A 26,756-nucleotide genomic window follows, 5' to 3' on the forward strand; every position below is an offset into this window, starting at 1 on the left:
CAGTAAACTTATTCAGGAAGATGGCACAGAAAGCCTGCCCACCTCTTTACCCAGTCTCTAAATGTCTCAGAACTGGAAGGAAAGGTCTGATCAGATGTTGGGGCTTTTCACAAAACTCATTCCCTGCGTAAGGACTCAGGACAGCAGGACCTGACTCTTGCTCGGGCTGCACTGAAGGAGCCTCTTCGGTTTGCACTACTATCTGTTATATCTTTAGGAGGGGAACAGCCACGGGTTGATAAATGGCCACGTTTGTCTCCCTCACACTACACAACAGTTCTTTCCTCCTCATTTGGGTAACAATATCCTTATGGCTACTCCCCCACTGAGCAGGGCAGGCATCGGCTCAACTCTTGGCTGCCATAGCCTCTCTCCAATCAGATGTATGTCCCCGGTGATGATTGGGACCCAGCATGAAACTGTGACCCAGCCCTCCTTCTCCAGCTCCTCCTGCTGTGGCGCCTGCTTGTCACTCTGTAGCCACCTGATGAACTTCTAAATTCTTCTGCTTTTGTCCCTGTGGCTCGTGTGCTTGGTCACTTGGTCCCCACTTGGTAGCCCTGTTTTTGGGGTTGTAGACCTTTGGGAGGTGGAGGTCTGTCTGGAGAAAGTGGGTTGCTGAGTTAAACCTTAACCCCTCTTCTGACTAGAATGTACCACTTCCTGGTCAGCACCATGACATAACAAGCAGCTGGCCCACACCAGCAGAGAATCCACTTTCATCTGTTTCTGTCAGCAGCAGGAAAGGTCAGCCACACATCCAAGTCACTATGGGAAACCTTTTGTAAGGATGCTGCCGCCCCTGCAGCAAGATGAGGGGCCAAGGTGTAGGGGTGAAGAGCCACAGGCTCTAGGTTCAATTCCTACCTCCCCATCAAAGCAAGCATAAACCCCTGAAAATGAGAAGCAGTGCTCAGATCCCTGGCTCTCCTTGCCAGGGTGAGGTCAGAAAAGATGAAGTGGGGGGTCCTGATCCCCGGACTCTGATTAAGAGTTGGGAGCTCCTGGGACTGGAGAGATGGCTCATCAGTGCATACCTCTCCTGCAGGGGACCTGAGTTTGATTCCCAGTACCTACTCTGGGTGTCTCACAACTGCCTTAGCTCCAGCAGATCCAGGGTGCTCTTCTGTACTCTTTGGGCACCTGTATTCATACCCCCATATGTACAAATCAAAATAAAATAAATCTTAAAAAGAGAGTTAGGGACTGTTAACCTCTGGTGTGAAAAGAGATTTCACAGCAGCTACCGTACTGTCCCAGCAAAGTGGAGGAAGAGGCCTTGTGATTATTACATGAATTTAATATTTATGCCAGCATGAACTCGGGGCGATAAAGCTCCATTTCTTATCTTCCATGGGATGAGGTGGGGGTATTTATGAGCAAAAGCAGGCATGAGTGAGCAAGGAAATATACCAAATGATAGCCATAAAACTCCTTCTCCGAGCGAGCAGCCGCCTTAGCCCAGCTGAGCTGAAAAGCCCTTGCTCAGCAAATCGCAAGCACCTGAGATTACAAAGGAGGGAAAGAGGGAAGGAGCAGATGGGCAGAGGGAGCGGACTCCAGCTTTTCCTTTATCTCATGAGGGTGAGAGAAGTGGAAAGAGGCTGTGAACGAACGCCAGTGAGACATGGGACAGGGGAGGCGAGGGCCTGTGCTCACTGGGGACACGTGAGGGTGGGTGTGCTCATTGTCCTCCCACATGAAACTAAGGATGAGCTTCTGAATCTTCTGTGAAAGTTCTCAGTGGAAAACAAGCAGATCTGCGGTGCTCAGGGGTCAAAGGCCTGGCTTGTTTAACTTGTGAGTATCCAATAGTTCCTAGGGCTATTACCGACAGTCACAGGTGCTATGGGTTCTCACAGGTAATGTCATGCATGACTTAAAACCTTCTCCTCAGAGCGGGGGAGATGACTCACGGGGAAAAGTGCAGCGTGAACACCTGAGTTTAGATGCCCAGCACCCATAGGAAGGCCTGGCAGCATGGCTCATATCTGTAACCCCAGCACCGGGAGACAGACATGAGAATCTCTGGAGTTCACTGGGCATCCAGTCTTGCAGGATTGGTGAGCTCTGGTGGAGGATAGTAAGGGAGGACACCAACGGCTGACCTCTGATCTGCATGCTCGCATACATATATATGTACACCCGCATCCACACGAGCATGCATGCCAGAAACACATGACCACATCCATATGCCTCACTAATACCCATCCCAAATGGGCTTCCTAGATTGACAGTTGAGAACACATAGCAATAGGTGAAAGTTAACAGCCTTAGTTAGAGATGGGAAGTAGCACATAGAACATTCTAGATGGGTGTGGAACACTAAGGTTCCTCACCATCACTCCGCCATGGAAATACTCGAGACCACTGTCACTCACTTCAGAAGTGGGCTTCCTGGTGATGTTATGTATCCAGGCTTTGCTCGTTACCGTTGGTGTCAATTTCACCCCCATAAAGTATTTCTGTCAGCCATACAAATCTATCTTTATAGGAAAGTCATATTTATGGCACTTGGAACAAATTATTAAAACCATGCAAATTTCTAGATACTTCCAAAAACCACAGACAGGGCCTATGGTGTCATTTCTTGTCATGTTTTGCTAATATCTGTCTCACCTCCCCAGAGAGTCACTTCAGTTTTGGTCCAGGTAGCCATGTCTACACTGCCACTCCCAGGGACCAGTTGGGCTTCCTTGTAGCAGGTGCCTTGGACTCATCTAGCTTAGCTACCAGTGACTGGCTAAGTGTGGACTGTGATTGTCCCTGGGTAAGTCAGAGAGAGACCCAGAATTCACCTGGAGCAGTGGGTAGGAACTTCCCTGGCATGAAGAGCTATAGCCCTTTTGAAATCCAACGTCATGTCTGAGAATAAAATTGATACCATGCAAAGAAGCCTAGTCAAGGCCTGTCAAGACATGCCCAATGGTACAGTATATATATGAATGTCATGGGAATAACCAAGTACTTTCTGATTGAATTTAAGGCCAGCTCCACCAGATTGAACACATACATGGCACCATTATTGGGCCAATAACTTATGGATAGACAGGTCATAGACCCTAGGAAATAACTTACTACTATTATAATGCTAAATGGGAGAGAATGTTAAATCAACCCTTAATGACTTATCATACCCATAGATTAGTGTTTCTATCGATCCTCATCAGAGTTGTTTCTATTTGCAGTTGGTGATGATCAATAGAGAGCCCCAACTAGTCAAGGCGTAGAGGAAAAAGCAACTACAGAATGCTTAGCTCTAGTGAGAAGGTATACACCACACCCCTTGTCCTAAGGTTCAGTGATCGTCGAAGAAGCGGGGTGGAAAGAGTAGGAGCCAGAAGCTGTGGGGGACTCGAGGCAACAGTGTCTTCTGGATACAGCAGGGTAGCTGCACACACAGGAGCTTACAGTAGTTGTTAAGCACACACAAGACCCCTGCGAGCTCACACCTGAGCAAATTCCTGTGTGGAGAGGGAGTTGGGGATGAGGTCCCACCCCCTAGAAGAGGAACTATTGGCAACTGTTGGCTGCTGGGAAAGGAAGGGCTGGTTTCCTCTAAGACCATAGCTCCAGTGAGTTAACTCTGCTCTGATGGGAAGCCGTCTAGCCAAGAACATTTGGCTAACACAAATTGGCCTTGATAGGGGAAACAAAGGACACACAATTGGATGGGAGGAGAAGAGAAGGGGGTGTGTAGCTGGGAAGTGTTGGGGGAGGGGTAAATATGACCAAAACACATGGTATGAACTTCTCAAGGAATGAATACAATGTATTCTAAGAAAGACCAGTTAGTAAGGTTCTTGATAGACTACCCTGATGGCACACGTGGAGCTGAGGTTATGAGTGGGCACTCTGGCGCTCCTTTTCTGACTGACTGGTGCCTCCTGCTAGCTTTGCTGATCTGAGTGTCCTCAGGAACACTGAGATCAAGCTGGGTGTGGGACACTCCCTTTCCCCCTAGGGTTCCCAGTCCTGGGAATGTATCACCTCTTCCCCTCCCTCATTAGAGTTGGAGGCAGCTTGCCACGGGAGCCAAGAGTCCTGGCTGACAGGCGAGAGAAGAATCATTTTGGGAGGGTGAGAGTTAAAGTCACAAGCCTTTTACAGACTGGAAGTGACACTTTTAATTTTTAGTTTATTATTTATTATATTCATTTTCCTTCTCTGAAATCGTTTTCAGCTCTCCATAAACCAGTCTACTGGTCCGGGGCGGGGGATGTGGCTCAGTGTATAGGGTGCTTGTCTGGCACACACAATGCCCTGGATTCTTCACCAGCTCTCATCATACATGTGGTGGTCCATGCCTGTAATCCCAGCACTCAGGTGGCAGAGGCAGCAGGATCAGAATTTCAAGGTCATCCTCAGCTACATGGTGAGTTCAAGGCCAGCCCTGGGCTACTTGAAAGAAGAAAGTCCTCTTTGCTAAGATAGTCTGAGTGCTGAGAAGGACAGAAGGGCAAATTATTTTTCACGAAGAGCAAGTTCTGTAAAAAAAACCTTGGTTTCTCACGAAGATGACAGGAGTATGGATGGGAGGAAGACAATGGGGCCCGACGACAGCCAGTCAGGCAAGGCCCTGGTGTAGTCCCCATCTGCAGCTCTGCATTGTCACGTAGGGGACATTCACAGTGAATTATGTGGATATTTGAAAGCAATAACGCCAGCTTCATCTTAACATCTCCAATAGTGGCCAAGAAACCTACTGCCATTTCCTGTGTCCGTCAGCAGAATGTTTTCCTTCTGTACTAAAAACCCAGGTGATGTGTCGACCAATTAACAGGATGGCACTGTCAGAGAGTGGCGCCGATTTAACTGCCTCTCCATCACATCCCTGCTTGTGTATTGGTCTGCATCATACTTGGCAGGGATGGTAGTGTGCGGCAAATCCATGTCTAGTCCCCAGAAGGAAGAGCTGTCTACAGCATGAGAACGGAGAGGGTTAGGGCTCGCCCAGGAAAAGGGAGAGGGATAGTTACACCGAATAGCACAGGTTAGACATCGGTCGTGCCTCAAGCCTCAAACTCAGATGTCTGTCTTACAGGCTTGCAGAGGCCTTGGGTGCATTTCTTCAGGGACTCTGCTTCAGGTCTAGCCTTGAGCTCCCACCCTGAATGCCCTTCATAGCGAACTGTAATCTATAAGTAAAACAATAGACCCTACCAGGTGGTTTTGGTCATGGTGTTTATGACAGCGGCAGAGAAGTGAACTAGGACATTGATGTTGCCCCTCTAGAAGGTTCAACTGCGGGGAGAGCAGGCATGAACCACACGTTGGAAGCAGCGTGATCTCAACGACACCAAGTGACTATCTTCCCAACACGGGCCCTTTAGCATTAAGTTCATAGGAAGGAATTCTGATTGATCTCTAGCAGGTTATGTTTTCTCTCCCTATTAATGACGATGTCATGGAGTTCATTTGGGTGAGAAGTGAATAACAAAGTTTCGATTCAGTTATGCGAACAGAAGCCATGCAGACCATGCAGTAGGCAAAGGATGGAGTGCTTAATTTCTGGAATGGTGGAGCTTGGGAAACACCACTTTCCCTGGCATGTTGGGGAGATGCTGGGGAACTGTATCTCAGGAAGCTTCCCCAGGGTGACACTAGAGTGGCTGATTCACAAGCAGAGAGGAGGGTGTACCTGGTATAATTCACACACCTGAGAATAGCCAGGCAAATGTTTTCCTGAATGTGCTAAACTATCCTTCCTAAGACAATGGTTTCTGAATTGGCGTTCTATCCTGGCATGAAGGCAAGAACAAACTCACGTTTTCTCGTACATTTTAGGATAAATTAGTGTTGTCCTTTTTGTTAAGGTCTATTTTGCTTTAGAAACCCAACTAACTTAAAGCCACTTAAAATCTCACCTCAGATAAGACACTGGAACACAGATCAATCAATCCATTTACTTCTCTCCCAGCAGTTTTATGACTAAATGGGAAACCACAGCTCCAGGGGAAGAACAGAATATTTTTCGAATCCCCTGGGAACCTTTCTGAATCACAACCAAGGCTGGGGATGGCTATGCTGTGAGATCTGGGTGAAGGGTTTCTGTCATTTTGTAGATGCCAAGGAATGTCTGTATAGAACTCACAGGGGAATAAGCTTCTTTTCGTTCCGAGTTGGAAAAGATGTGATCTATGTAGGGCTGTCTGGATGGATTGGGTTTTGGGTGATCTGTTTTGTGCAGTTGAATGGATGTTAGGACGGCTGAAAGGGACATGTCTCAGCCAGCAATCTCAGCCTATTATGGACTTTGAGGCCCAGGGTCTGGGCCAGCATTTGGGTTCTTGAAAACTGGAGAAAAAGCCTACAGTGCCTCTGAGTGGTCTACAGAGAAAAAAGATGACTCATCTGTAATTTCTTCCTTTCAAAAATGTGTGTGTGTGTGTGGTCAGTCAACCTATGTTACTTTCTGAGATGGGGGTTCTAGTTTTATTTCTAGCATTGTGATAAAAGCCTGAGAAAAAGCAGCTCAGGAAGAAGGGTTTATTTTAGTTCACACTACTGAGTTACAGCCTTTGGCTGTAGAGGAAACACAGTGGTAAGGAGACAGCTGGTCCCATGGCATCCACAGTGGGGTGAAGCGGGTGAGAATGCCTACCAGCACTTAGCCTGCTTTCTCTACTCTTACATAGCCCGGGACCCCAACCATTCACTGAGTCTTCCCATATCCATGAAAGCATTCAAGACAATCCCCCTGCCCCAGACATACCCACAGGCCAACCTGGTCTAGACAACCCCTCATTTAGACTTTCTTCTCGGATGGTGCTCAAGTTGACAAAACTGACCACCACACAGTCCTTCACTGAACTTAAAGGTCACCCATCTCCATCCTCCTCCCCAAGGCTGGGGTTACACTCACATGCTGACATGCCTGGCTCTTACGTGGGTGCTGGGGATCTGAATTAAACTCTTCATGCTTACACAGCAAGTACTTTCCCCACTAAAGCAACCCCAAATCAGTTTTCTGCTGATGTGTTAGACGTGCTCATCATTAAAATCTTAACAAGCTACAAAAGCAAAGAAGCAGCTAGAAGTCGTGAGAGAGCCACACACTGCCTGGGTATTCTATTCCAAGTCTTTTCTATGTATTACTTCCACATTTGGGGGTGGGACAGTTCCCACGCTTGGATGACCCATTTCTTCTACTCAAGTTAATAAGAGCAACGTCCCCCAGCCTAAAACTTCTCACGAAACCCAGCCCTCTGTACTCCACATTATCCCATCAGCTGTCTGCTCTGCCATTTATTTATGCAGCCCCTTTGGCTGGACACCGAGTGTGTTTTCTAACTTTTTTTGCCACCATAAATAAGCCTTCAGCACACGGCTCTGCACATAAATCTCTGTTTCCCGAGGACATAAGTGTTTGACACTGTTTCTGATTATTTCTTTGAGATAAATTCCTAAGAGCAGAATTACTGCTATGGAAGAGGAGAGCTGTTTGAGAAAAGTTGATGCATAATGCAAAATGTCTTTCAGAAAGTTTGTTCCAATTTGCATGCCTTGCTTGGGTTCTCAAGGGCTGCTTGACACAGTGTGTTTTCTGGTTGCTGTGTGTGCTGCAATTCAGAGGGATCCATGGCTCAGGGATGAGAGGTCTTCTTAGCTCTGTCCTGGGACCCTAGGGTGTGGGGGCTCTGGGTTTACAGAGATGTGGCTCTGTTCCCCTGAGCTGCTTGAATTTCCTTCTCACCCCTCCCACGCACCCTTCAGTGACTGAGTCTGCACTGTGTAAGCGGCAGCTTTAAGATCTGGCTGGGATTCCCTGGGTGCCTCTGTCTTCTTAAGCCTGTTTTACCATCTGTGTTTAGAAAGCTCCTTCCCTAGGCTACTGGGTCAGCTTGTGGATTCACTTTTAGGATGAGGCTCAGGGCACATGTTGGAAGGGAATAAGCACTAGATGAGAGACCCCAAATCCATGGCCACAGCCTTTCAGTGTTTTCTGACCTGGAATGGGGAAGAAATTCACAGACAGAGACAACTCAGTTTTCCTTCTAGACAATACAGGCTAGCCACATCTCTTAGCTTCCCTTATAGTGAGGCTGGGGTAAGGAAATGTGGGTAGAAATGATAATGTCCCTCTTATGACAAATCACACTTCTCATAAACTCTTCCCTCTTTCTTACCCTTACATAGTAACAGTAACCCCAAGTGACACAGCCTCTACCACACAGACCCATAATGCAGAAGCAGCATGGGTCTCTGAATGGGACTTTGGGGGCAAAGCTGTCCTCCCCCTTCGTTGCACTGGTCTGCCATGGGAGTGGGCAATAAATTTCTGTTAGGTCTGCACAGAAGCCAGATTACTCATGACCAATTTAGATAGTGTGATGGAGTGCTGTGAAGCAGGGCAGGACAGTCTAGGCCTCTCTGGGGCTGCAGTGGGCCGTAGGGGAAAGCTTTTAAGACAAGCCATGTCTGGGATGATCTGCCAAGTACTACAACAGCTGAGAACAAGGTCTGGGCTCTTATTAAATTTCAGACACCGTGCTATGTGTTTTGCTAGATTAGCCCTGTTTAATCCTCTCAGCGTCTCCAGGAGTTATCTCCTTTTACATCTGGAGAGAATGAGGTATGGAGAGATTAAGTTTCTGAAGTGCCACAACCCCTGGTGGCAGAGCTGTTGTCATAGGCAGCTGGCTCACATGTGATGGAGCCAGCCAGGGCGACTCCATTACTGTGATGGGGACGGGGGAGGGCAGATGGAGCGACTGTGGGGAAAGGCAAAATCTAGAACACCCTGACAGCGCTCAGGAATGCACTTGCACAGGCCTCTGACCATGGTGCTGAAAGTATCAGCCTACGCTACATGTTTCTGGCCGTGGTGCTGAAAATCCAGGCGGCGAAAGCGTGTGCGCTGACCGTGGTGCTGAAAAGATGGTTGGCCAGGGTAGGGTAGAAGCAAAGAGAAAGGAGAACCCGACATAGGAAAGGCTCATTCTGTCACTGTGTGGGTAGCAGGGCTTTGGTGAGATGCAGTTTCTGTGACTGCATATAGGATGCATTCCATTGGATAATGGGGGTCAAAGGAACTGATAAGTGAGTTGTTCTGGTGTTCTATTTATACAAGAGCTGGACGAGGACTGGGGTTGTAGCTCAACTCGTAGAGCACATACTGAGCATGCCCAAAGGCCCTGCATTTTCCAGGGTGCAAAAATTAAAAAATAGATTTCAGAAAAGGAGTCTGAAGAATGGTTCAGCTGAAAGCATGAAGATCCAAGTTTGATCACCAGTGTCCATGTAAAAGGCCAGGCATGGTAGTGAGTTCTTGTAATCAGTGTTGGGAAGGCAGGGAGAGGAGGATCCCTGGGGCTCTCTGGCCAGCCATTCTAGCCCAACCAGAGAGACTCAGGATCCAATGAGAGAACCTACCTCAAAAAATGAGGTGGCTTGCTCCTGAAGAATGACATCTGAGGCTGACCTCTGATCTCCATGCCCACGTACCTATGCACAAAAGCACATAAGCTTTCAAATGCACAGGTGCAAGCACAGAGTCTCCTGTCCAACACAAAAAGAGAAAAGCAAGTGAACAGGAGACACTGCATCCATCACTGGCCTCTTAGCGCAGCTCTCCCCGTGGCCCCATAGCTGCCCTTGCTTTTCTTACTCTTAACCATCCTGACAGAGAGTCCCTCATCTTTTCAGAGACCGAGGCTTTATATTCCAGCTCAGTAGCTGCAGCTACCACAGAATTAAGCAGTGACACAGTGAGTTATTATCCCACCTGACTTTAGCTGGGTCTCCAACCTGCAGCCCAGAAACCTCACTGCTGGAGCGCTCACACAACTGTCTCACTGGTGACATGAAAAATGTCCCAATGCAATCCCTTGACTTGGAGCCATACATCCTTAGAGTCGTGACTCTACCCTTTGTCGGGGGGGATAAAGTTGTTTTGTTGAGAAAGGGGGAGAGGGTGTAATTACATTTCCCTTAAATGTTGTGCTCATTCTTGTTAATCAAAAATTAGTAGCTCTTAAAAAACATAAACACAACTCAAGTTCCCCAGGAAGCTGCTAGATGTTCCCATGGTCTTTTTAATTATACAGAGTGGAGCAACAATGTGTTCCTCCACTTCACACCTCTGGAGTTAACAAGACAAAATTCAATGGTGGCCATACCTAGGTGGTAGGATTCAAGGTGAGTTTTAATTTGCTTCTCTGTTCTGTTCTGATTTGTTAGGTTTTGTACAATGAGCATGTATTGTTCATGAAAAACACTGAAGTGACTAAAAAGGGGGGGCTGTCTAAAATCTGACAAACAAAAGAAACACAAACATGCCTTCACAATGCTTAGTTCTTACTGCACTCCCAGATGCAGCCCTTGTAGTCGGCAGGGTGCCGGTCCTTGTGCCTCTCCTTCAGTAATCTTCCAGTTTCTAAAGAACATCTGTAAAACTTGTAGCCCTCTTTTTAGGGGTTTGCCCATTTCTTTTCTGACTGTTTCCCAGGAAGAAAGGTCTGCATGCTTAATTCTCACTACACCCTCAACAACAGTGCCTTGTACTTATAGGTGCTTCTTAAATGGTTGAAATGTTGACTAGACGGTGAGAGGACACACACAATTTATGGAGAGCTGTTCTATTAAAGCACTTTTATGTATAGAGGTGACTAGTAGCCTACATATGTGTCTGTATCACACAGCGGAGATCAGAAGAACATATCAGATACCTTGGAGCTGGAGTTATAGCAGGTTGTGAGCTGCCTTGTGGGTGCTAGGAACCAAACCCAGGCCCTCTGTAAGATCAGTCATTGCTCTTATCCACTGAGTCACCTCTGTGAGACCCCAGCATATGGAGCATGTCTGCCTCCCAATGGGGTCTGGGCGGATCTGCAAAGCTGAGGGTGGTGGCCAGGGAACCAGGAGAGAGGATATAGAGAGAAGGACGGCCTCTCATTTCTTCAAACCCAAGGAGAGATATGAAATAGGGAAGACATCAAGTAATAATTAAACATTGCCATTTAATTAGAGTTTGCTTGTGCTGTTTATTAAAGGCAGAGCTGGATGAAAATCCCTTTAATGCTTTGTGAGGCCTCATTATCCTCTTCTGGGTGGGATTTGGTGCATCCAATGCCCGGGCAAGAATTCTTTGAAAACTACTCATTTGCAAGCCACTCGTTAATTAAATTAAATTTTATGGAGCGCCTACTATGCTCCGCTGGTGTCATTCATAATTAGCCTAGTTCCCAGAGATAATAGCCCAGGGAGGGAAGGCATGCAGAGAAGATGCAGGCAAGCACTCATGGGCAAATTTTTTGTTGGTCACCATCACTATGTCCTAGGAGGTCACCAAGGAAACAGAATGAGGCAATGATGAGCCCATGCTCCTGAGGACAAATAAAGTGCTAGGTCCCCTCAAGCCTAAGGATCAGAACATGACCTTACTTAGTTGTGATCCCTCATTTATGCATACTGCTGATTCACTGGCCTTGAACCCATGTCCGGTGGAACCACAACCCCAGTGGGAACAAAGCCTATGTAACGTGTGCGTTTCCTCTGGAAGGTTCGTCATGGTTTCTGCGCTTGGGGACAATGCTGTGTGTGGCCATTTAATGGGGAAAAGAAAGCAAAAAGATGTGAGTTGTGGTCTCATGTCCTCACCGGATTGGATCCTCTGCTCTCTCGTTCCCCCAGGTTTCAAAATAAACCCAGACACAAAGCACTGCCACTTGTCTTAAAGGGATCTTGGTCTCATCATCCTGGCTGAGGGCCACCAGTTGAAGGGTCTATGCCATCTCTGCCCCCAATTCATCCATTCCCTTTAAGAACCAGGACACTTTTTTTGGGGGGGGGGGTGCAGATGTTTTTGTACAACATTTGTTCTTGCAAAATAAATGTTTCCCTGCTTCAAAGCTCTCTGATAAAAACGAACCTGATGTCAATTCCATCTCTCCAAACTGCCTGCCTGTGGCTGTCAGAACACCACTCGTCATTGCTACAGAACAAGGTGGCCACACCCACCTCACACAGGCACGCACAGCGCCAATGAGGAGTACCAGTTGGATCTCTAGGAATGATGCTGAAGCTGCTCCTTGAATTGCCCGTTCTAGCTCGCTATGCTGCACTTGCTTCTGTGACTCCCACTTTCTCACTAACCATTTAAAACATTCTGTACTCTTTCTCTTTTCAACCAGGCTTCTTCTTTCCTTCAAGCCTTGTAGCTGATGTGCACAGGCAAAGGGGTCTCTATTCCCCTGCTATGTTTTGCAGCTGATTGTCCTCCAAAATCCTGAACTCAGAAGGTTTAGTTCCCCAACCCTGACTCCGGTGGGAGGTAGTAGGACCTCTGAGAGGCAGAGTCCAGTGGGAGGTCTTCAGGTCACCAAGGACATGCCCTCCTAGGGGACTGGAAAACCCTGGCTCTTTCCTCTTTCTTTGTTGGTGTGGGGTTAGCCAGAAGCTGGACAGTTTCTCTGCCACATGCTTCCAAAGCAACAGCATTACATGATCCCAGATATTCTAGTGATATTTCATTTTTGTTTTAAGAAATAAAGTTTACCTAAAGTTCAGAGAGTGAAACAGCTGCACTGATCAGCCTTGCAGACAAGGCAGTGGTGACACAGACCTTTAATCCCAGTAGCCACACTAGTTTGCCATAGAAAGAGGGCAGTAATGGTGCACGCCTTTAATCCCAGAACTAGAGAGGAATATAAGACAGGAGGGGACAGCTCTCACACACAGTCTTATTCTGAGATTCCTGGAGGCAGGATCATCATTTTGGACTGAGACAGAGGTAAGAGCCAGTGACTGACTGTTTTGCCTCTCTGACCTTCAGGTTGAATCCCAATTTCTGTCTCTGGGTTTTTATTAATCATGCTTATTCATGGATTTAGCTCAGATCCTCGTGGCTCCGTCACAAAGTTGGCTGTCACAGAGAGGGTGACCACCCATGTCTCACCTCCTTGGCTGACAGTTCTGTATGGGCACAGAACATCTCCCCTCAGCCTGTACCTTAGAGGAACTCACTTTTACTCTTGGATCCACAGAGTCACAGAGCCTTTCTGACAGTGCTCTTTGTAGAGAAATCCCAGCGGCACCGGCATCGCTGTGCAGGACCAGTGCCCCAGATGAATACAGGAGGAAAGCCAGCAGCAGCTACTCCACTGTGCTTAAAACTGCTCTGTTTGCTTATTGTGAACGTTGCGGCAATTTTAATTTTAAAATAGTGTCTTTAAACATTATTTTCTCTGTGTGTGTGCCTCAGTGCAGGTGTGTGCGCCACACACATACAGTGGTGCTTCCAGGGAAGCTGAAAGGGGGCACTGAATCCCCCGGATGTAACGTGGAGGCTAGCTGTAGAGGAAAGAGAAGCAAGCAATGAGGAGGTGTATTTTGTAATGTTTTAAAATTGCATTTAGTGTGTGTGTGTGCGCGTGCACGCGTGTGCGTGCGTGCGTGTTCATGTCACTGTGTACATTTGGAGGACAGAGGACAACTTTCAGGAGCCAGTTCTCTCCTCCCACCACATGGGTCCTGATGATGAAACTAACGTGGCCAGGCTTGGTGGCTAGTGCCTTTACCGTACAATCACCTTGCTCTCCCCTGAACGTACATGTCTATCAATTAAAACTATTTCTTGCTTAGCACAGATGTGATCCTGTCCTCCAAAAGAAGGGTTGGGGTGTAGTTCAGCGTTAGAGCAGTTGGATAGCATGCATGAGGCCCAGCGTTAGACCTCCAGTGCTCCCCACAGTGGATGCAGAACCAGGTTGAGAGCTTGCAACTCAGTGGCAGACTCTGTCTGGCAAATGTAAGGAGGTGGTGCAGGTTTCAGATCCCCACCTCTACAATGACAGCGGATAATCTTTACTTCTGTCTTCACTGCTTTGACCCCAGAGTGCTGTAGGCATTCATTGCATATTTCGGTGAATGAATGAATGGATTGGCCCAAATGCAGAGGCCCTTTCTACCTTGCACAAGCCTTCATGCGGGGCTCAGCAGTAGTCACAGATGGTAACGTGTGGTCTGATTTTACAGTGTAACTCCTGGCCATGATGTTGGAATTCACAGGGGAGCCCCAGGCTAGCCATAGTGGTAGGACCTCAGTTTACAGTCTCATTACTTTAAGCCATAAATAATAGAGGGATCAGGGGCTATGTGGGTGCCACAGTTGAGCCATTCCTGTATCAGTCTCTGACCTGCTGGCCACTGTGTTATTACTGCTCCAGGCCTGATGCTATGATCAGCCTCTGGGGAGACCCTGAGATGCACCCGCTGCTGGCTGGTGATGCTGACTGACAGGTGTTCTTTTCTCAAGGGGCGTAGCCTCCCCTCTATCTGCGCCTATTTAGATGTCTATTACAAGGTATTAAAAGCTAAGCATAACTAGGCATGGTTAAGCATACCTGTAATCCCAGCACTTGGGAGAAAGAGGCTTGAGATCAGTAGTTCAAGGTCATCCTTAGCTACATAGAAAGCATGAAGCCAGTCTGGGCTACATGAGATGCAGCCTTAAGCCCCCTCACAAACAAGCAACCCCTAAAGCTAAGCAAATTGAATGACTTAGAAAATAAATATTGGGCAAGAAGCAATATTAACATTTGTCAATATTTTTCCAGATTGGTTCTGAGAATTAATTTCAGAGGCTGCCAAGAAGGCAAATGATAATTATATTCAAATACAGCCAATTTGAAACCTTATTTTCAACAATGAGCGGGTGCCCCGTGGCAAATGCATAACGACACGTGTAGACAGATGGATGTTTCAAAGTTGATTTGCAAAAGAACCTCCTGACTGTTTACTCGGGGCTTTTGGATGACCCAGTGCCTGTCACCCAAGGAAGTCATGGACATCTTGTCTGTGGGTCATGATAAAACCCAGGGTTCTATTCTTAGTAACCAGAAACATCAGACCTTCAGAGGTCCACTTGTGCAATTTATCAGACTCTCTATCCCATGGATGTTTTCATAATGGAAAAATCTGACCACTTAAAACAAGGGCTGGCTCTACTAATACATTTACATAAATAATTAAGAATTCCACAGCAATGTGGTGATAAAATGTATCGCCACCATAAACCTTCAACGGAAGAACATCACTTTAATTAAAAATTACAAAGGACTCCCATAAACAACTCATTTATATTTCAAGCGCTGTGTTGGTTGACTGCCGAAAGAAATATCTGGACTCATTAAAAAAACAACAACAAAACTCCCTCATCCCAAATCTTATTATTGAGGTCAGTACCACACGTAATTAGAAAGAAGTGTTAATAGGGGATAGTAGATGGGGGGACTTGTTCTAATTATCCCAGGTAGACAGGGTATAGCTGGCCTTTAATGTTTGATTAAAATTTAGAAGGGGGGTGGAACCTCAAATTAAACTCTTAAATCTGAGTTTGAAACCTGGTTAGGGCATTTGTGTCTCTTCTTTCTCCCATTGAACATTTATTGCTTATGTATCTTGGGTACCCGTGTGTCTTAGAACCCCTTGGGTGAGAGAATTCTATTTTCAAGTCAATTGGATTTTCTTTTCTTTTGCCTTCTGCTTCCAAAGGCCTTGGCAATTACAGAATAAAAGTCTCACAGTTAGTCAATGACATTTTTGTCCAATTTACCACCTTTTTGTTTTGGTGCAAGTGTGTGGTTTTCTTTAGAAAGGCTCCAAACAGTAGATGAAACAGCACTGAAAAGAAGGCTTGGTGAGTCCAGGAAGACCAGAGGAAGATGAAACTGGCCAATCAGACAAATGTTTTGGTGCTAAATTTTCATTATTCTGTTGCATTCGTTATCATTTTGAATGCAGAGTGCCATCCAGATGAAAAGGCCCAAGTTCAGGGGACAACACAAGGAAAAAGAGAAACACAGGACAGAGCAGTCACCGTCAAAGGATGAGCATCTAATCTGGATGGGATTCAGATGCCAGGCTTGAAAAATAGACTCAATTTGTGTCATGGTGCCCGAAGAAGGGCTGGCAGATGGGAAGGACTTTCTATGCAACCTATGAGGGCCTGTATGTCCTGCTGTGGTGCCACTCCTGGGGCTGGTCGCCCTGCCTGGGCACCAGATTAAAACAAGGCCATTGGGAACACTTCCACGGCAGATGGGTGCCAGTCAGTGTGAAGATGGGAAGAGGCTGTGGCCAAGGACACTGGGAGGATATGCTGAAGAGGAGGAGGAGACAGGAGGATTAGGAGATTGAGGCCAGCTTAGGCTACATTTTTTTTGGGTCATCGAGATGGGTCAGTGGTGAAGGACAGCATTTGCTGCTAGGCTATCCTAACTTTGCTCCCCAGAACCCACACAAATGAAGGAGAGAACCAATATAGGCAAACTGTCCTCTGACCTCCACTTGAACACTGTTGTACACATGCTTGTGCCCTAGTGTGTGCACACACAGTAATAAAATAATATCAGAAATTTGAATAAGCTAATCACGTCTCTTTCTGCATTTAAATGCTGGCACTTAGACACTACAGCCTAGCCACAATCACCTACCAGTGGTTCTCTACCTTCCTAAGGCTGTGACTTTTAATACAGTCTCTCATGTTGTGGGGACTCCAACCATAAAACTATTTTTGTTGCTACTTCATAACTGTAATTTTGTGACTGTTATTTATGGAGATAGAAGTTTGCCAAAGAGGTCACAACCCACAGGTTGAGAACTGATGGATGGGATCGCTTTTCTCCTATGTCTGTTAATTGGGGTCTTGGTATATGTCAGGCCCAGGGCCAGGTCTGGCCTGTGTTTAGACTTTTGAGACCCTCAGAATCTTTTAATCCTATGGAGTCTTCATCCCAACTCATAAAGAAGTACACTTTATTATATTCATATTTTAAGTGGATTTTTCCCTTACAAAAATTTAAAAATGATTTAAGCATTTTTTTCTTTTGCAATTATTTGGCAAGGCAAACACATCACTGCCAGTTCCTGTCATCTCCCTCGTATCTGCCCCGGTGTTCTCACAAGGTGAGACACACACCTGCTTTGCAAACTTAAAGCCATTTCTGACAATATCCTTTGATTCACGGAGCTGTCCTGAGATAGGAACGCTTTGTCACACGTCACCAACATTCTTTTTCTCACGACCACACACTTCTGGGAGGTTCAAGCTTGTGCCACCCCTCGTGAGCGACTGTGCCGCAGCTAATGCTGTGCCAGGCTTGCAGCACTGACTTGGTGGGTCAGTGGGTTATATCTGCAACCTGGCTCGTGTAGCCCAGGCTTGCTTGAACTTGCCATGTAGCTGATGAAGCCCACAAACTCCTGATCTTCTTGCATCTATCCCCCAATGTCTACGATTACAACTTACCCAGTTTATGGCATTCTGGAGCGAAACCCAGGGCACTGTGCATGCTAGGCAAGAGATGTACATACTGGGTGCATCCCCAGCCTTCCTCATATTTTCTATTTTGTTAAGTAAAAATCTAGTATCTAATGTCATTGGATTCTATAGTTTGGGAAACTATCCCTCAAAGGCTTGTATGTCAAAAGGTTGGTCCCCGGACCATGAGATCTTTGTGAGCGGGGCCTAATGGGAGGAAGTTTGATTGTTGGAGTCACATATCCTTGAAGGGGGTCTTGTCACTCCAGGTTCGCCTTCTCTGCTTCCTGGTCTCTGCGAGGTGAACAGATTGTTGTATTACAGCCTGTTGTAGTAAGAGCGGCGGGGCTGCGTCCCGGGCACCCAGCCGCCCGCATGGCTAGCTTATGCCCCGAAATAATTACATGGAAACTGTATTCTTTTAATCACTGCCTGGCCCATTAGCTACAGCCTCTTATTGGCTAGCTCTTACATATTGATCTAACCCATTTTTAATATTTTATATAGTACCACGAGCTGGCTTACCAGGAAAGATCTTAACCTGCGTCTGTCTGGAGTGGAAAAATCATGGCGACTCCTGACTCAGCTTCTTTCTCCCAGCATTCTGTTTGTTTACTCCACCCACCTAAGGGCTGGCCTATAAATGGGCCAAGGCAGTTTCTTTATTAAATAAAAATAACTCCTCCATCAACAGCCCCCCCCATGAGGTACAGCATACTCAGAACCCCCACAGAACAAGGATGGACTGTGACGATAGACTGTGATAATAGATTTAGAGCTGTTGTCTACAACTGTGGGCCTAAATACATCTTCCCTCTTTCTGGCTTTGTGTTTCTGTGGAGCTGGGATTTGAGTTCAGTGTCTCACGTATTTGAGTCTCTCTCTTCTTTTTAAGCGGGTTATCTCTGGATTTTGAGACTGTTAGGGAAAACCGACTAAGACACGAGATATTTCCATCAAAAATCTACTGTGTATATCCTCGCTAAATTGAAAGGTTTGATCCTATGGCAGAAACTGTCATTTCTCAGTGTTCATTCTTCCTTCACAAAGATGTCAGTCGTAAAGGCTGCATACTAGGTAGGCATGGTCACGTGAACAACTCTAGGAAATGAGGTTCGAAGAGAAAAGTAGCTGACTTCAAGGAAATCACCTTAAAATCAGAAAGTGGGGGAATAAATGGCTCAGTGACTTGAGTTCAGATGCCAGAGTATATAAATGCTAGGTAGGTGAGATGCCAGGCAACCATCTGTAGTCCCGCCTGGGGGACATGGACACAAAGGGCATCTCCAGAGTCTGACCATCTAAGGCAGCCCTCAGCTTGATTGAGAGAACTGCTTCAGTGAATAAGGTGGAGGATCATCTAGTATGATTCCTGATGTTAACGTTGGTTAACATCACATGCACATACACATGGAACCAACACACAAGCAAAACCATGCAACACGCACACACGCGAAAAAATAGAAAAAAAAAACCTCTAGAAAGTACCCCTTATTATCTCTGAGCCCCTTCAGTTAGAATCTTCCTGTTATATTCCAGATGTATTTTCTGCTGACACAGCCAGGTGCTGGCAATGGGGTAAAGAACGGGGGATACTATTCAGCCGTGAAAAATGATGGCTATTTCTGCACATGGATGGTTTTTTGGCATATCGAAAAGCAAGAGTAGCAGGATACAGAGCAGTGGATGACAACAGCCATTTGGGGCAATTAATATGAGAAGTCTTTATATGTGCCTCTCACCAAATTCAAAGGCTCTGAAATGAGGTTGTTAAAGAGAATTACCTTGGGTGGGATGATTATGGTCATTTTCTCTTCCCATTTCCAGAGTTTTCTCCATGAGCTGTCTTAACACAGCCGGTAGACAGAAAGAATTCACCATCACTCAGATGCTGCTGGCTGTTTTAATTTGGAGCAGAGTACACTGAGTGACGGTCTTGTCAATGGGCTTCAGTAATGAATGCCTTCTAAAGATTTTGCAGCCTCCTACCTGGACACCTCCTGCCTTCAGGGCTCCAGGCTTGGCAGATATCAAGTGCCTTGGCTTTCGGACAACCCCTTGCAAGACAAGTCAATGCTGAGACCAGATGTGTGTTCTATCACACAGGACAGCATGAGCAGGAGGGCCAGATCAGGGGTTGGTTAGTTACAAGTTACCAAATGCAGGGAGTGGGCAGCAGAGCCCCCTGCTGGATGAGGCTGGGTTGATCATCAAGGGCAGGCTGGACCCAAGTGATGCTCTCCGGATGCTGACTGAGGAAGGCCTGGATGCTTGTTGATGGCTTGTGGGTTGTGTATGATTGGAGGTGAGGTGGATGGAGGTGCTTATTGACACTCAGCCCAGCCCAGAGGGCCTCTGAATAGATGGAGACAGAGGTGAGGGAAGGAAATGTAGAAACAGGATATGGGACGAAGAGGAGGACCAGGAGGAGACACTGCAATGTCGCCAGAAGATGTCTCGCTTCTGTCTACTACAAATGGAAGGAAGAAGAGGAGGGAGAGGCAAGGAAGGCATGGTGGATAAGAGAAGAAAAAGAAAGGCTGAGAAGAAAGCCCAGCTGGAAAAGTGTTTGCCATCTAAGCATGGGAGCACAAATCTGATGCCCAAAGCACATATACTGAAAGTCAGGCAGGGTGGTGATTGCTTGCGATCCCAGCACTGGAGAGTTGGAGTCAGGTAGACCCCCTGGGGCTTCTTGATCAGCCAGACTAGCCTCTTTGGTGAACTCGGGGTCAGTGAGAGACTTTCAAGGTGGATAGCTCCTAAGGTTGACTCTGGCCTCCCACACATGAACACACACACACACACACACGCACACACACACACACACACACACACGATCACTCATGGGGGGAGGGAGAGGTGAAGAATAGAAAGAGAGGAGGGGAGGATAAGACAGGCAGAGATGTTTGGAGTGGAGAGACAGGGGGGGCAAGAGAAGGGCAGGGCAGGACTGAGACAGGAGAGGGAGGCCCAGAGAGATGTCAGAGCAAGGGACACAGAAGGAGAAAGGGATGGATGGAGAAGCACGGGAACAGGGACATGTCAGCATAGCCAAGGCTCAGAGGGAGACACAGTTCTGTGCAGGACCCCTGGGCCCTGTCAGTGGCACAGCTGTGAGTGAAAGGCTGGGTCAGCATCTTTTTTTTTTCTTAAGTCAGCTAAGTTCAGAGATCTTGAGATAAAATAATAGCCCCCAGAACGAAACTCTCTTTTCCTTAAAGACCTGTTCCCTACAGAATTATCTGAGCTACAACAGTAATGAGACCAGAGACCACTTGCAAAATCAATGTCTGCCTGGGAACTCTGTGCAGTCCAGTGAAGAACAGGGGGAAAGGTTCTCCCAGCCCGGCCCCTCCACTCAGCCTCGGTCACCTCTGTACACAGGCCTCCTTGGAAGGCACTTTCTAATGTGCTGGATCAAACACCCCATCACCAAGGAGCCCTTTCTCCCCAGGGCACCAGGTCCATTTGCCAGTGATGTTTCATGAGCTCAGAGCTAGCACCAGGAGAGGAAGGAATAGAAGGGAAGGCAGGGCCAGGAGGAGGAAGGAGGAGAAAAGGGAAAGGCAGGGAGGAGAGAGAAGAGGGAAAATCCAGCCAGTTAAGTTCAGAAAGGGATACTTGACAGGCAATTCTGATTCTCACTGGGTAAAGGGACCAGCGCAGCATCTCTCAGCTAGTCCAGCATCCCTCAGCCAGCCTGGTATTCCTCTGCCAGTTCAGCATCTCCTAGCCAGGCCAGCATCCCTCAGATAGGCCTGTGAGCAGATGTTGGCCCTCTTAGGGGACCAGCCACAGGGAATTAGGGCAGCTGCGTTATCTGAGGGTTTTTGTGGTTCCCAACCACAGGCCCATCTGCGCCTCCTGAAACTTAGCACTTACTCCAGTCTCTTGAGAAGGGCTCCGGACCTCTCTAAGTGGCACCAGTTCAAGCCTACACATAGGATATGGGGTCCGCTGTGAAACTGCACACCAAAGCCAGACCATACACGCTTGTTCTTCCCCTTGATCCTCAGGGTCACATGTTCCAGAGGACTCTGGGAGCTGTTCCTGGGACTGGCTGCACTGCCTCTGGGGAGGGTGTGACTCTTTCTGCAGGCAGATAGAAGACTGGTCCAGGGATGACCTCATTGCTTTGGAGACATAGAAGCCTGGCTGAGGATGGAGCCAGCTAGGGAGACTAGCACTGGTGTGTGTATGTATGTATGTGTATGTATGTATGCATGTGCTTGTGTGTGTGCAAAGGGAATCTGGCTTCAGTACTCAGTGCCTTCCCACTGGGCACCAAGTTCCCATGTTCCAATCAGCTGGCTAATTTGTGCATTGTTTGACATAGGGGAGTTTGAGCTGAGTCCAGGCTACTGGTGACCTATGGTCACAGAGCGTTGGTCAGTCTTGCTGGTGTTACACATCCATCCCTCTTTTCCTAGGCTCTGGTATAGAAATCCTTAGCAACCCCTATCCCCCCACTACCACCCCCACACAGTGGATGCTTCTAACATTGCACTGGGGCACAATAGGAAATTATGGGCTCTTGTTCCACAGTCTGTGCATTCCAAGTTCTGATGCTGGCCTTGGTGGCCTTCAATGTCTTGGCTGTCACCAACCAGCTTTCTCTTTGCAGCTCATCTGACCCTCTATTCCTGGTGCAAGGAGGGATGTTTCTGCTCACCTATCTCAGTGCGCAAATCCGTGTTCTATCCACCAACCACAGTCTCCTGACTGCCTTCCTGGCCCACATGGCAGGTGGTCACATCCCAGCTGCCCCTCTAGCTAGGTGCCCTTTGCCAAGGGCTCATCTTCCGCTCAGGCACAGTGACTTGACAGGCCAAACCACAAGATCCAGCCACCTGGAACCTCTGGGAAGCCCTGGAGCCAGCTTAGCCCCTAGCTGCTTCTCTCCTTTTTCTTATAAACAGCCACAGACTCTCTTAGCAAATTAACCCCTTGCTTACTTCAGCCCATAGTTGGGTTCAACTTGAGAACCCAGGGAGATCCTCCCTCTGTCTGCCTTTGATGTGGACTCCGTGGCTTTTGCCCCAGGAACCCCCACTCGCCATTCTATTAACCCTTTGTTCTCCAGGAGAACAAAAAAAACAGCAAGGCAGAGCCCAGGCTTAGCAATGCTAATTCCACTGCAGGTCATTTTATCCCCTCCCCCACTTGCAGGAATCCCTTGCCTTCTCCTGTTGTAGAAACAGAAAAGGATGGTAAGGCGCCCTAAAGATTGGCCTTGTCTACCCAGCTGCCTTTAGCTGAGTTACAGGTTTCACAACCAAGTCAAAGGAATGCTCTCTTTGACAGCTAAATTGCCTTTTCCTTTGCTGGATCCCTAGCGGGGGGTGGGGGGGGGTTGGGAGGGGGAAGAGAAGACAGGGGAGGAAAGGTGATTCTCATTCTCACTGTCAGAGGAGGTGCTAGTATTTTGCAGCATCCTCTAGTTCACTTGGCAACTCAGACAGTCTAGAAGTGAAGAGACACCCACTTTGGGAGTGGGAAACAACCTCTTTTTCCCTGCCAGCTTGCTGTGTGGGAGACAAGGTCAGGAGCTTGTCTCTAAAGTTTTCAAATTAAGAAAAAAAAAAAGACTCATTTATTACAAGCCTGTCTAAGTCTTGATCATTTGTGTTCTCTACAAGATGGTGTTTTGGAGGGAGAAACTTGAAGCTTTCTTTGCAGAGACAAACTGTCTCTGGGCCTGTGTAGTGATCTGGTTATTGTGTGACAGTGTTCCAGCGAGGGCATCCTCTGGCTGCTGGCACTCAATGTCAGCCATTTATTGAAATCTCATTATGTATAGACCGGCTGAGAGTCACTGAGTAGAGCTTAAGACATAAACAGGATTAGGATGACTTGAGCCACATCTGACCCAAAGCCTCCTCCCTGAGGAACACTAGCTTTCATAGTACCAGAAGGAAAGTTGACCAAGAGGGGAAGCAACCAGTGGTCCTACCTGGCTGTGTTGCCCACAGCAGTTCCTAAAGGTGCAATAGCGACATTTCTGTCTTGGCAGTAACCAACAGCTATCTGATTGAACTTAAGGCCTACTCAATGGGGGAGAAATCATTCCTGATACAAGAAACCTAACCAATCTAGTGAGGCCGTGGATCTTAGTGGACTTACTATTGCAACTTTACTAGACCATCACGACTCCTAACTGCATTCTAAAATCTGTCCTGACACCCATGGGTAAGGACAGCTCTCACTCCTCATTAAAGAGCCTTTCTCAAGAAAACACACACACACACACACACACACACAAAAAAAAAAAACCACAGAAAACCACAAAGGATCAAAATACAGAGAACAACTTATCGTGGGGTAGCCAGCCCCAAGGGATATATCTACAGTACAAATCCCGCACCTAAGGCTCAAGGAACATCATGAAAGAGAGGCCAAAAATATTTTAAGAGCCAGGAGAATAGGAAGTCTGTTCTGAGAGTATCTCCTAGAAACAGCAGGGATGCTGCATCCCTGACGCCTAAACAAGACACGAACAATGCCAGTGCCAGTAGAGAGACTAACATGGAAGGGAAAAATCTCAAGGGCCCTCATCCCCAGACAAAGGCCACTAAGGAATGCTGAGGTAGGGAGAAGTAGCATTTCCCAGGGATGGGCCCCCTCAGTGGTTATCCAATATCAAATGGTCAGCCCTGAAATCATATACATACAAGTAACACTAAGTGGATTGAGCAAGTTGTGTTTATAGACACGCATATGTAGGTGTAACAACAATAATTCAAGTATCAGGAACCCTCCTGTCTCTGCCTCCCCAGTGCTGAAATTACAGCTGTGATCTGCCACACCTTCTCTGTGGGAGCCAGGAACACAGACTCAGCTCTCCAGACTTGGGTGACAAGCACTTTACTGGCTGAACTGGCTTCCCATGCTGGAATTAACAATACCTCCATCTGCTGATGGAACCAATCAATGCCTTTCACAATGCATCAGGCTCTGAGATGCAGAAGTCCACACAGAGTGACTCTTCTTTATGACCCTCCAGATTTGGCTAGGTCATTTGGGAACATAGCTCTGAAGTCAGTCCCTTCCTCAGTTGCAATCAGGGATAAGGGTATTGTCCTCTCACTGAGAGTCCCTTGGCCCCATGACGTTCAAACTTCTTTTCCCTCCCACACATCCAGATGGACAGTAGATTTAACAGAACAGCATTTTGCAACAGGAAACCAGCAACCAGCTCTACCAGCTTTGGCAACCAAAGAGGAAGGTGGTTTCCTGCTGGCCTCCATCCATGGGTACCAAGCTTCTTACCTACCTGATGGTTTGATGTTGCAGCGAGTCGGGGTCTGTGGCGTTCACTGTCAACAGCACACTGCCCACAGAGATATTCTCCTTTTTGGTCACCATCATGGGGTCCGGGTAGAAGACTGGACCCTCGTTAACGTCCAGGACTGTAATGTGGACAGTCGCCGTGGAGCTGGGGCCATAGGAGACATCTGGTACCAGTGGGTCCTCATTTTCCACTTTGATCAGCAAGGTGTGAAAGGCAGAGATTTCATAATCCAGGGGCTGGGGAGCAGACAGAAGGGCGTCAGGAAGGCACACACTATGAAGTGTGTTTACTCTGCACACAGTCCCTCTGGCATTGCGTGAGCAGCTGTGAACACTTGGGGACAGTGCTGGGCTTTGTGGCTTAAGTCTTGTGCCATTTCAGGGGTTCTCTCTAAGGAAAAGAGACCAAGACGGCTACCCAGAAACACAACCTCTTGTCACAGCAAGTAGAGCGAAGTGTGAGAGCCACCCTGAATTAATTATAAGCAAGGTTAACAGTGGCTTCTTAAAGACGAGTGAACCGAGGAACAGAAAGTGTGGGCAGGTGCTTGGTCAAGCACATGCAGGGACTTGAGATCAAGGGTCCTGCCCTGTTCTTCGTTACTGTCCTTCCCTGCCTCAGACACAAATGGTGTCATCTACCAGGGAAGAAAGAGTGAGGCAGAGAAGCCTCTAAGCCCACAGTGTTCTCTGATCTTCCAGGGAGAATTAATTTCTCTGTGACTTTCTCAACTCTGTGATTCTACACGTCTTTCATAGGGCCCTAGCTACTCATGGGAGGACAGAGGTGCCATGGGGGGGCACCCTTACCTTGACTACAGAGAGCATCCCCTCGTTGCTCTGTGGATTGGTGTGAATTTCGAAGCTCTGCCCAGGATTTCCGTTGATGATGGTGTACGTGGCCCTCCATGCTCCTGTTGTGGGGTCATCTTTGTCCTCTACGGTCAAATTGACAATAACTCCCACGGCTCCTTCCTCCACCGTGGCTTGGAACTGCAAACAAAGCAGGTGATAGTTAGTGTTTTGAAACGTATCTGGCAGACACCAGTATCACAGCTCTTCCTGTGTGCACTACATGAGATATGATACATTTATCATCTCATTTAATAATATACAATGCAGGGATTCTGGCTAGGAAGATGCTGTATTCCACAAATCAGCTTTCCCTGGACTCCGGTAAGGCCACGGGACAAACTTAGCTCTTGCAGAGAGTGGGGATGCTGCCAGGTTGGGGAAGAGGGATGAGAGCAGCTGTGCCCCCTTTCTTGCTCTCTCTCCTTTTGTTTTCTAGGATGCACACAGCTAGGAGACCATGGGGAGACTAGGAGTAGTCACAGAACAAAGAAATTTGGGTCTCCAGTCTCCCATGGAGGGGGCATCCCTGAGCCAGGAGCACTTTTTCTGAATTATTGTTGGATAAGAAGCGAACGCTGTAGAGTAGGAGCCATTGTATGTGTGGGCTTTTTTGCATGAATTACTATATATAGTGTGTATGTGCCTGTGGGTGCATGTTTGTGTGGGTACATGTGAGAACAGCCTCAGGTGACATCCTCAGTGCCTTCGGGACAGTCTCTCTCATTGGTTTGGCATTCACCGAACAGGCCAGACTGGTTGATCAGGGAGCCTGAAGGATCCTTTTGTCTCGGCTTCCCCATCGCTGGGATTCTAAATGCATGCCTGACTCTTTAATGAGGGTTATAAGGTCTGATTCAGGATCTCATTCTCGGGGCAGAGTACCTTACTGAGCCATTTCTCCAGCCTTTGCATGTGCTGTTCTTGTAGCTTTGTTCACCTTGAATGCATGATGACCAGATAGAGGGTGGGACTGGGGTGGAGGGTCTGGGGCCCCCCGACACCCAATGTTTGCTTTTTACCCTGCCCCATCACACCCTGACACTCCCTCACAGCATGCAAGACTAAAAGACTATTTTCTAAGAAATGCAGCTGTTTGCAGCTGGGAGCCGTGGTTTTCATTTATACCACATCTCAAAAACTTGTTGCATGTAGGTGTGGTGGGGATCAATCATTTCGTGAAAAACGAGTGTTCCCACCGACGGAGAATCTCATGAGCTACCATGAGCGCATTTCCTTTGAGTGTGAAGTATTGTTCTGATGTTTACCTCTGACACACTCAGGTGAACAGTAATCTGTTTGCAAATATCTCATAAACGAGCAGGACCAAGATGCTGACAAGATGAGG

General features: G+C 47.4%; 1 protein-coding gene across 1 annotated transcript in view; it reads right to left on the reverse strand.

The window, feature by feature from the left end:
• The window catches only part of Cdh13 (cadherin 13), a 940,941-nt gene that overhangs the window by 44,982 nt on the left and 869,203 nt on the right, over positions 1-26,756 (reverse strand). Inside the window, exons 9-10 of the mRNA XM_057754115.1 lie at positions 25,367-25,549; positions 24,540-24,793 (exon numbers count right to left, since the gene is read on the reverse strand). Coding sequence (XP_057610098.1) covers positions 24,540-24,793; positions 25,367-25,549 — 437 coding nt within the window. The remainder of the gene's footprint in view (positions 1-24,539; positions 24,794-25,366; positions 25,550-26,756) is intronic.

The sequence above is a fragment of the Chionomys nivalis genome, chromosome 21 (assembly GCF_950005125.1).
Source record: "Chionomys nivalis chromosome 21, mChiNiv1.1, whole genome shotgun sequence".
Classification (NCBI taxonomy): Eukaryota; Metazoa; Chordata; class Mammalia; order Rodentia; family Cricetidae; genus Chionomys; species Chionomys nivalis.